At 42.7% G+C, this 12,284-nt stretch overlaps 1 protein-coding gene across 1 annotated transcript in view; it reads left to right on the forward strand.

Moving 5' to 3' along the window:
- LOC146833853 (2-5A-dependent ribonuclease-like) overlaps positions 1-12,284 on the forward strand; it is a 234,500-nt gene that overhangs the window by 206,562 nt on the left and 15,654 nt on the right. The window contains exon 5 of the mRNA XM_085601754.1: positions 3,122-3,251. Within this exon, the coding sequence (XP_085457880.1) occupies positions 3,122-3,251 (130 nt within the window). The remainder of the gene's footprint in view (positions 1-3,121; positions 3,252-12,284) is intronic.

Raw genomic sequence — 12,284 nt, forward strand, 5'->3', positions numbered from 1 at the left:
ACGCTACGCTTGATCTTATCCCCCAGCCCGTTGACATTCCAACTCAGGATTTTGGCACTTTTATCCCACTGTGCAGTCATTGGTTCTAACATGACTTTCTGTCTCCCCTGCCTCAAGGCTGATTCGATCTGTCGACATAAAAACAACAACAATCAACAACTGTAAATTCCCAACCCGACCACCCCCCTCCCTCCGTCCATGCACTCTGGGCGCAGAACTGCCCATAGAAAAAATAGCAGAGTGCCTGTCCCACAACAAGTTAACTAAGAGAAGAAAAGTGAAGTGTGTGGTGCCCCGCCTCGACTACCCTTATTCGTATCTATTACTGTTAATTCCCAGAGTGAGATTGTGTTACAAAAGCTATATCCCTTAGTCACGGAGGTCGTCCCTTCATAGATCAGTTATGACATTAGTCCCAAATACCTGTTCTTTTAATGGGAATATGTCGAGCTTCCCTAAGCGACAGTCCCCTCAGTTCCATGGCTCTTGCCCTTTTCGCTGCTTCGGCCGATCGAGAGCACAGTATCATTCTCAACCATTCAGCCTCCGCCTCCGGGTGTTCAAAAAACAATGCTCTTCCCTCTGCCTCCACCCGGAGCCGAGCGGGAAACAGCATTGCATATTTCAGGCCTCTGTCTCTGAGTTTCTTCTTGATTGCCACAAAGGACCTCCTCTGCCTCTGTACCAGTTGAGTAAAGTCCGGGAAAAAGGTAATGTCTGCATTTTCATATCGGAGTGGTGGGGCCACTCTGGTTGACTGAAGAATCGCATCTCTGTCCCGAAAGTTAAGAACTCTCGCCAGTATGGGATGGGGAGGAGCTCCAGGTTTTGGGCGGCCCCCGGGGACTCTGTGCACCCATTCTACAACAAAAAATGTACTCAGACCTTTGGGCTGCATGTGCTTGAGGATCAGGTCTTCCACGAAGAGGTCCGGCGACTGACCCTCCTGATTTCTCTGGGACCCCCAGGATGCAAATGTTGTTTTGTCTGAGGCGTCCCTCATAGTCATCCAGCTTGGTTTCCGCAAACTTTCGGAAAGTTTGCAGCTCTCAGACTTTGCCTTGAAGTTGCGCTGTGTCGTCCACCAGGCTCGCCGTGGTAATTTCTACCTGTTTGACTTTTTCACTAATTTTCGTGAGGTCTGCACGAATGAGAGTCACATTGATTGATATCGAGTCCCTCTTGTGCTCCAGTGAGGTTTTAACCCTGGTGATTGCCTCCATCACGTCTTTCAAGGTGAGATCCGGGCTCTGATCCCCCATTTCACCAGTGCTTTTGTCACGGGTTGTTGGGTCTGGTAGTGCATCTTTGGGGAAGGCATATCTGTCCAACTTGTTTGATTGTACTGGTTTAGACCCCATGTGGACGACATCACGACCGTTCCTCAAGCAATCTTGCTCTCTTTTTACTATGACGATAAGTGGCCGCAGCAGCTCTCAAAGTCCTGTAGGTAAACGCGGCAGGTGGTGCACAGCTAATTCAGATCTTTCCCACAGGAATCCGCAGTGTGGTGGCCTCGTGAGGAATAAGCGATAGAAGCCAGTGGCCACGGTCTCCAGATCCTCCGGTCTCCAGAATCGATTACGTGCTCCAGGAACCCCAGGGTCCTCCACTGCCTCTACATCAGCCGGCGCTGGTCGCTGGTCCACACCGCAACGCAATTGCTGTTGCTGGTAAATGACAGTCTTGGTAACCTGTGGGGTTAGTGCGTGCTGCTGCTCATTTTAGGATCTGCAGCCCCAAAGTATCAACTTCTCTAGTTCACACCCCGAGGCCAGTGGGCAGGGTCAACCTTCACCCCTATGTCTCTCCGTTAGCGAAGCCCTGCGGCTGCGAGTCTTCGCTTCGCACCGGCTGTCTCCTCACCACACTGGGGGCTCAACCACCGTGGACGACACCAGTGCAAGTCCAGGGGGTGGGGGGAGGGGGGGGCGGCGAAAAAAAAGAGTCAGGAGGAACCAAGGGGGATCACTTTGGCGATCTCGTGTAGCAATTCACGTGGTTCCTCCCCCTGGCCAAGCGTCGGGGGCCCCGGGTGTGAGGTCTGGTGTGCGTCCGCTGCACTGGATATGCGACCGACCGTGCCCCTAAACGTAAGCACGTTCGCAGCCACTGCAGTCACTTCAGGCCCCGGCTTTGGTGCCCGGCGTAGGCCGCAGATGGGCGCACCTATAACTCAGGTTGCTGGCAGCCGATCGCTCTCATTCTTTCAGGGGCAAGGTCTATGTACCCTCCGGTCACGGGAACTTCTCTCAGATTACGGATTAGTGCAGCGGATGGTAAGGGGAAAGTCTGTTAGGACGGAGCTGGTTTAAACAGCGACCATCCAGCTACACTGCGTAGCCACGCTCCGAGTGCTACATTCTTAGACCGTTTCTTCATGTAATTTGGCTGCAACATCACATTGCACATGGCATTCAAGCAAGCATCAGGCTTTGGGAGCTAACAAAAGGCTTGGAGTCAACAGGTATAATAACCTTCCTCGGCTAAGGTATGGTGGTATAGATCACGTTCTTATCCTTTCTGCCCATGTGAAATGTTCACACTTCCATAAAAACCACGAGGTAGTCTTTGAACCTGAAAAATATCCCACCAATGGGGTGCTATTATAGAAGGTGCTAATGGGGCACAATGGCTGTCTGTGCCCTTTCTTTTGCCCACAGGGCTGTTTGGCATTAGAGAAGGGTCTGCAGACACTTGTGAGGTGCTATTTCTGTGTGGATCATATTAACACACATTTTATGTGTGCCCGGTCCTAAGAGGATGTTACCTCATTTGCATGAGGCACGACTCTATAAAAAGGAGGCAACATCTGTGCCTCTGCTCCCATGCCAAAGATGTGTGGTAGAGGAGAAGCACTAATTGTGAGCCGCAAAGAGCGCCTTGGTTCCAAAGTGAGAAATTAAATGTTAAAAGTTTACAAAAACAATACTAAAATAATCAAAACATAGCACGGATAATTGAAAATACATCATTCGTAACTGATCCACCATTGTTGCAGCTTGTCATTCTTGTGTTCGTGAGATAGGTTAAGAACACTAACCCTTCAGTGTTTCTATTTTGATATTGTTTTACCAAAGCATGCAAAATGTAATTTCTCTTTTCACTTTGCCCCTTTCAGCAAATTTAACTTTCTCCAAGATGTTGGAAATGAACCTGAAATCAAGACGTCGGAAATCTGTACTCTGGTTCTGAACTTGAACCGCCAGGATGCAATTGAGGAAAAAACTTTCAATGAATGGATGAAAAGGGTAATGCATTTACCAGCAACTCATGAGTGTGCCTGATGTGTAAAACCGTTGTGGGTGAATATATTTTCTAAAGTACGGGTTCCATTTTGGACATCTGCGTTAAACCAGACTGCAGAAACTTAGCTGTACAAATTAAGGCCCAGATGTACTAAATCGTGGAGTGAGTACTTAATACTCATGCAACACTAAATGGGTGCTGTGCAACAAACAGTGGCTTAAATTACCTTCTCAATCAACTTTCATGAGCAACTTTCTTGTGTCAAAAGTTGATAAAAGCACAGTACTACAACACATGAACCCGCTGGTAATTTATGCAAAGTGGGTGTAATGGGGTGGGAACCGGGCAATAACTATTGGGATTCCAAGCAAATCCATATGAAGTAAAGTCATGCAAAGTAGCGCAAACAACTAAGGTCAAGCCAAGTAGCACAACCTATCTTTGTATAGAATCTTAGTTCCAAATAAAATCAGTCTGAAACAGAGCGCGAAAGGTAAACCAGCATGATATTGCCAAATGTGCTACATTTTTTTCCATGAAATTAAACACACATTAGGGGAGTTATCTTTTTTTAAAGCTTTAGAAATAATTTATTGATCATAGTTATATGACATGTATATGAACTATAAGATAATAAACATTCTGTAGTGAACAGCAAAATTATGATTTAACATAGAAAATTGTGTAAATCGAACTTCATTTCTAGAATAATACATCTACACCTGTGAATGACTCAAAACTTTAATGAAAGGAATATATACAAAAATCCATGTATGATCAAAAAGGAAATTAGAAAGAAAGTAAAAGGAAAGAGAAGAAAAGGACTGAATAGTGGGGAATTAATTAAAGGTTAGAAGTATTGAGAAGTAAATAGGTGAAGCATATGAAATAATAAACATGGAGCATTATATACTTATAATTCAGTAAAAACCATAGCATGTTGTTGAAAAACAATAGAAATTTAGAATCATCATGTTATAAAGAATACATCTACAGATTATATATAAATGTGGTTATTCATTTTTAATTGTACTTCAAATAGAATTAATAAAGAAAGATTTTCAAGGGTGTTTGGGCACCCCTTCAATCAAAGGTTGATATAAAGCATACAACATAGCATTATTTGATGAATGGTTACAGGGAGACCATGGAGCTTCCCTGTTCAGAGCAAGTGAACTGTTTTTGAGTTTGTCTACTTTTTGGTAATTTGTTGTAATGCAATTGTTAAAATCAGATCAATTATTTTAACATCCAATCACTCCAGTCTTCCGAAGAACTGACTAGGAACAAATTGACATATGAAAAATAAACATTTGATAGAAATGCAGAATTTATCTGTTCCCAAACCTTAATCCAAAACTGGTGAGTATAACGTCAACTAAATATTAAATGTTTTTAGTCTGCATCACATTCATTACATGACCAGCATGTGGTAGTTGTGTCTGGAGTTATCTTAGACAAAATTTGAGGAGTTATAAGAAGTCTATAATATATGAAAAACAAGAATTGGGTAATGTTTCTGCTCTTGAAATGTTTCAAATTTCATTGCACAAATTAACAGACCATTTAACATTGAGAACTTCTCACTTCAGTTCTGGCTGTGATTTTTGCCTCTCAGTATCAGAAGATATACTGATTTTATAGGGTGTGGGTGCTACTTGAGCGGATATCTGTGTGTAGAGGTTTGTGTTAAGGTTGTGCCTGAAGAACAAAACTCACGAAGACAAAGTTTACTTGCCTTTATGATATGATACACTGCTAACTCATATTTATAGACACATAAACGAGCCATTTTGAATGCATATGTCATTCTTGGTAAATATGGAGGTTCCAAATTTTTGCTGTTAGTGCAATGTAACGCTTCATATTTCCTAGCAGCACTGCAAAAAGCTTGATGAATCTAGGTATATTTCTGCTGATTGCTTTCCTACATTTTTGCGATGGATTTTGACATTTTTGCTTAAAAAATGTGTAAAGAAGCACACTAATGTTTTTGCACCCACTGTGCATATTTAATATTCACCTGTTGGCGAAATGTGGCTGCAAAATCCAAATGAGCACACCTGGCATGTCACTCGTATCAGCACTGTCCTAAACGCCAATGCAAAAATGTTTGCATTCATTTTCAAGCACTGCACACATCTCTAAATCACCCATTTGTGTCTCAGAGAGTCAGTGTGTTAAAATGTGTTAGCATGTGTTCATGAGAATATGCATAGCGAATGAGTGCTAGGGGTATCTTTAGAAGAAATTATACCCTGTTGTTTTACAAGAGCATCCCACTTTACTGGCTCCTTAGTCCACAAACAATGGCAAACGCTGCATTACAGCCATTCCGTGACATGACAAAGTTAAATGTTAGAGGAATGTAGCAAATCTCATCTCAAAGTGCTAGTGGTTCAGGGAAACATAGCACTGCGGTTTGGGAAATGGCACTGACCCAAATTACATGCTCTCCCGTAAGTAATCTGAATTAAAGTGTTTTTTTCAATTCATATTAACAGGGCTCGAGTCGGGGTACCACGCGGGTGGACGGCGTCCCCCCACTTATTTTACCAGGTTTTTCCGGGTGGACTCCGTCCCCCCTGCCCAAAAGCTGGACAGCATTGTGTGAGCAGAGAGCCCGGGTGGGAGGGAAGATTCCCGTAAATTACCAAAGATATGCTAATATTTGTAATTGGAGACTTTAAGAGGCACCGGTGGTGTGTGCAGGCTGGAGTGATTGGGAGGCGGAGCGAGCAGGCGTTGGCGGTTAACGCTTGGAATGTGTGTCCTTCTGTATCTTGTGCACTTTTGAGCACTTCGTTGTGCAACTGGGGCACCCCCTCGGGGGAGTGGGGGGGAGGGGGGGTTGCAAAGGACATCGAGGAACAGACCAGGGATAGCAGTGCTGTGAAATGCCCCGTCATCTAAAGGCATATGAATACTCATGAGATTCCTGTTGTGACGTCACTTCCGGTGACAGCGTCCCCCCACTTCTTTTCATGAGATTCCTGTTGTGACGTCACTTCCGGTGACAGCGTCCCCCCACTTCTTTTTTTAGGACTTGTGCCCTGCTTATTAATAAGATGCACCCAAGGATCAAGTCAAGGACTCATCATCATGTAACTGATGTATGAGATTATATACACCCTCAAAACATTATAAGGATATTATTGGTTACTGAGGAGTCCCATGGCCATAACAAGGACTAAGGCTGTAGCTATGTACAAAGTTACATCTTTTTCTAGAGGAAAATTCCAGTATTTCTTACATACGGTAGAATTACTACCTATGGTAGTTTGTGAAGTTTACTGCCTGCTGGTTTAGACATTTGAATACAAAATGTTGCCCCCTTCTAAGCTATTGTGAGGGGGAAAAAAGATTTCCAACATCCATCCAGATATAAAGTCTCAAGAAAAATAGTGTCAAAGTTAACTCATGAGAAAATAACACATCCATTTTCATTGCTAAATAATACCTGCATGCATAACCCATTGTTCCTGGCCGCTATCATGATGATCGGGTCAAGGATGTTTTTGTGCGCGCCCTGCGGGTACCTAGAGGGGAATACAAATAATCCTGGCCCCATTACATAACAAACAAATGCCCCCAGGGCAACAATGTTCCCTCAAATCTTTTTCATCTGTGTGCGGCAATGGAAGGTGTCTGTGCACATCACCCGCAGCTATGTGCACAAAAGACATGCACCAATTCTCTTTGCAAGCAAGCTCAGTGTGCGAGCTGCAACAATCAGTGGTGTTTGCCACTCCTAAGATTTCTTTACAAAATAAAGCCTGAGTTGCGTTTTGACTCACGTTTTGCTACCTGTGCCACTCACTCTTGAGGCTTGCGTACCAGTCTCAGTGTACAGTGTGTCCAATTGAGCTTATAACCATTATTTGCTTCCTTATGAAAACATTGTTTCTTATACTATCTTGGCCATTTCTAGGCAGGTATTTTCACCATGTCGACTGGTCTCATAAATGACATATTCAAAGAAGGCAGGATTTACAGTTTAGTTTTATGCACAAACAATTTGCTCTGCTTCCATCAGTGATTCATAATAATAGAGAAATGTATTCCCTCCTTTCATTGGTACACTGGATCAAAGCAAACATGCAAGTGTTTTTTTGTCAATTCTAGAGGCTCGCTGTTGTGCTGCAGTGATCAATGTCAAAGTCTCACTAAATCCCACAGTGGTGTGCATCAACAGAGTGCTGTTTGGAGAGCTACCACTGCTTGAACAGGTGATGCTGAAGGAAGGATTGGCCTGCATTGGTAGATTTGTACATAGGGTTCCCTAGCACTGCCCTAAAATATTGTACATCTGTTATATATTTTGAGGGTGTCTGTTCGGGGGAGGGGTGGGGGTGGGGTAGGCAGGCATTAAGTATTATGTTGCCATAGGAGTCTTGTAGGTTGTGAGAGAAACCAGTAAGAATGTAATTTCAGAATCCAGTGCCTCATTGTGAAGATGGACAGAAGAGCAAGTTACATTAATGTTCTATCAGTCCATCTGCCCAAGCTAAAAGGCACTCGTCCAATATATTAGTCAGCCAGGTCCAGAGAAGGCCATGGCACAAGAGAGATGAAAACTCCAAACCATGGACCTCACAACTATGATGCACCAACCACAATTAGTAAGCATCACACCATGAACAAGATCTTCCAAAGGGGAAACTTTAATAATCCGTCCACAGCTTTGCATCCTAAAAATATAATCTTTTCAGAAATTAATTTTTTAACACATACATTTTGAGAGATGTGTACCTCCCCCCCATGCAAGGGCACTGGAGAACTCGTAAAATAATGAAACAGATGGTGCAGGTTAGTAGTGCCTGTTCCTGTCATTACATGTTCATGTGAGTGGGCTCATCCCCAAAACCAGAAAAGGCACAAAACAAAACATGGGGCAGACAATTAACCGTTTTCTTGTTGCCTATCTCTGTCAATCTTGTCTGCAGTCAGTGGGTGGTCCATGCACTTCCATTTGTGTTCAGAGCTGTTAAGCTCAATGTATGCCAGAGGGTTCCTTGACACTAACCAATCCGAAGACAAACAAGAAGTCGAGAATTAAATTGATTTCCCAGCTTTTCTAAATGTGAGGTGTCTCTGTGGAGCGTTGGAAAGTGTGTAGAGATGGGCTCTAATAGTGTGTGCTATAAGAGTTTTCATGTAATTTAAAAGGCCATACTACCACCAAAGTCTCTGCCTACCGACCCAGGAGGCTGCCTCCTCTTTCTGTTGTCACATTCACACCATTGCTTCCTTTAGATACTGCCATCCTTGCAAACTGTTTAAGGTTTACATTATTCACTGTTTGCCACTTTTGCTTAAAGGAATGTAAGCAGTATACACCATGCCCACGTGGAATGGCATTTTTTTTTAACATTTCTTAATAGTGATTTAAGCCTTATTTGGACATAGTCACTAAGCCTCGACATCGCTTTCTCATGACAAGGTTGAGGTTTAACCTTTTACACTTTTTATTTGCCGAACCCTTGAGCTGGAGCAAGTCAGAGGATCTGGGACCCTCTTCTTGTGAGGCAAGATGCTCCGCATTTTGTAATGTTTTGTGACCACTACCTGCAGATTCGGAAGCGTTTTATTTTCCCAATTTTAAAAGATAAAGGCTTTGTGCAGGTTAGTCCAGCCTTAACATATCTACAGATGCTAAATAGCCCTTGGAGAATGTTTAATATCGCTAGTTTTATGGTTGCAGCAGTTAGAGCAAGGAGAAAAAGAAACTAAATCTTAATTGCTCATTTCTCTGTATAATTGATTCTCCCTTTTATATTATGTATTTTATATTTCATTGCTGAATTGGTAGAGCTGCATTTTATTAATGATGGATTTTGAGTGTTATATGTTTTGTACGTGTTGGGTATTTTAACATGCTTTTATGATTTTGAATAATCGAATAAAGAGATTTTGACTGACTGACTAGTGCTTTAATCACTTTTAGCAGAAGAAAAGGTTAGGTTGACCAATACAAGATTTTTTGAATTGTGAGCTATCTCAGGATATAATACTGTCAATCTAGCTCATTAGGAAAATGCTCTTGCTACAGAGATCTGTTTGTAAAAAGCTGGACATAAGATTAAATCATCACAAGATATTTTAGAGGGTTAATGTTCCTGTGACAGAACCAGTGCTAAATATTTAGCCTAACTGGTTTTTTTCCCTTTAATTTATTTTTAACTGACAACACATGCTGACATACATAGCTACTCGCCTACAACCCTGAGGCCGGCTTCTTTATCACTGAAGAGCAGTACACATCACAGCTTATCCCACATCCCGGAGGCTGGGCATCGCTTTGTTCAAAGGTTGTGATTTGGTATATCTATCAAGGATTGCAGTCCTGTATGCCATTTCGTATAGTCTTTACCCCATAAGGGGCACAGAGTTTTCTACTTTAAATATAACACACAAAAAAAAATAATAATAATCAACACCCTCCCCACCCCCTACCCGTAACTGTTGCATTTAGCCTAACTGGTTACAGTATTTTTAAAAATGTTTGCTGATTTCATGTTGTAATTTGAAACTCACAAACTCCTATCATAGTGCACCATTCAATTGGTTATTATGTCCCTGGTGTGACTCTCAATAAGTAGAAAGATGCACAATTCTCATAATTTGCTTTAGGTATGTTATGAAAAATTTCAGAAAACGTATACAAAATACAAATCCGTAATTTAGTGCTATATTTTAGTGGGAAGTGTTTCTTGGCATAATTACGTGACCTGGTGTAATGGCTTAATTTAGGGATTTTTGTGTAACAAACAAAACAAGCAGTTCCTAAAATTACACCGGCATAATTGAAACTTCGCCCAGGCCTACCTGTAACCAGACCAGCATACGTTTGATTCTTTGTGGATGTAACTGGAGTTTCATTCCACTGAACCATTATATTTGGTATTAATTTAAATATTCTGTAACTCCCAAAAATAATTTATTTTGCCTTTTGGGCAGAATGAAAGGTAATTTAATATGATTTTAAAGTAGTACCTGCATGCACATTACATTGCATGAAGGAATCACATTTAAATGCACTGAATAAGTAAGTATTTTCCATGCTTTTACTGAAATTCAAGTTGCACCCTATCTGGCAATGCTGCTGTCTCTCCTTGGTCATCTTTCATCAGCAGCTTCATTTCCTTCAGAAAGCCTTTGTTTTTATAGGGCATCTTGTCAGTAGGGTTTTCTTTGTTTCCATAGATGGCTCTCTTAGTTTGGATTTAAGGTATGGCAGCGCGACCAGCTGTGCGGACTTCACACACCTACTGGAATACTCCTTCTGAAAATAGATAGTACTAATTGTCCATCAACCTGCTCAGTAGTTGCCTGCCCTTACCTTATTCCTTTTCAGTAATCACTGCTGTGTCTCAGACAACCGCTGTCTGAACCTGCAAGGGGCAGAGGGCTTTGAAAAGAGCTGAAACCTGGGGAAGGCAGCAGGGTTTGGGGAGGGTGCCCATGGACGCCATTTAGGCGTCCCCAGGGGTCGCTACTGCGACCCTTGGCATGCCCCTTGTGACCCCTGGCACTGCCTTTGGGACCGCTAGCATCAGCAGTGGCAAAATCAGTGGCAGCAACATAAGCAGCTCGTCCTTTTGAACGTCGGTGGGGGCTTCACTCACCTTGTTTTCTGTCATTTTTTATTGTACGAATAGTGAATAATATTACATCATTTGCTATTAATTTAATAAAAAATGGAGTACAAATAGCTGCAATATAACTTTCCCTGGCACCTGAGATAAGAGAAAAAATACTTTTAAATGTATGCATGCTGTGTGCGCACTTGCACTTTTGAGTGTGTTGATGTAAGAGAAAGTGTGTGTATGTGTGTGCATGTTTAGGCAAAGTGTGTGTGAGTAAGTGTGAATGCGTGTGTATGTATAAACATATGTATGTATGTGTGAGTGAAAGTAAAGGTCAAGGGGCATGTGTGTTCACTTCTGCTACCCCAGGCATTTAGGTGAATTGACGTCCATGAGGGTGCCTGCTTCTGCAATTACATTTCGATAGGTGGCGTTATGACTTCTTTATCCTTGGTTATTTTTTTCCTGTCAGTAGGATGTAGTACCCAATCTAGCAGCGTATCTATGTTTGAATAGACTGGCCTCGCACTGAAAAGATGCATCTCTGTGTGTCTTCCTAAAGAAGCAGACTGAACCCTTGGGTACAGGAGAACGTAGGCTGCGCACGCAACTTACAGCATTTACCCATTGCTCTATTTTTATACTTGGTCAGGTGGAGCAGATCCTCACAGACATAACCTCTATGTCTTTATTGGTTTTTACATGTTCTACCGTAAGTAATAATTATGCGTAGTTCTCATATGAAGACACACATAAAAAGTCTTCCTCATTGGTATTGCAGGTACCCTTGCAGTTCAGTTGCAGTGTTAGGTCAATAAACCATTTACTTTCATGCACAGTTAGCCAACCTAATGGGCCAATAAAGTACTATATTTCTATAAATCAACAATTAACCAACGAACTTCCCCGATCTTGTGTTTTAATGTTCTGGCGGGCTCTGAAAGCCAAGGAGTGTGCTGCGATCCTAAAGTCATCACTGTCTGCAGTAGACCATGAATGGGGAGTTCCGAGTTTGCCTCTCCAATCGTCTGCACGTGTTATCACATTACAAACAGGATAGTCTAGGCTCTCATCCCATCTGCATGGATCCATGAGGGTATGGTATTGGGCAGAGATATACCAGGTCTCACTTTGAATTAATCATCTACCTGGATCCTTACAGACAAGGCCCTGGAGGCATATAACAGGGGCACAGTGGCCTTAACCTGGCTGTGGAGGAATAAATATGGAGAAGCCCTCAAATTTTTGGTGGGTCACCCGGATGAGCTGCGGAGCAGCAAGGAGGCGGTGGTAGCTGACCCAGCAGCTTGCACCGAGTGGCGGAATATAGTGCGCGGAGGGGAAGTCAAGAGGAATGCCAGTGCTTATTCCCCAGAGCAGCGACAGAGGGAAAGAAGCGGTATCACTAGTTTGCAGACCTACGGCAGCCGGACGATTTATCAACCA

The sequence above is a fragment of the Triturus cristatus genome, chromosome 4_2 (genome assembly GCF_964204655.1).
Source record: "Triturus cristatus chromosome 4_2, aTriCri1.1, whole genome shotgun sequence".
NCBI lineage: Eukaryota > Metazoa > Chordata > Amphibia > Caudata > Salamandridae > Triturus > Triturus cristatus.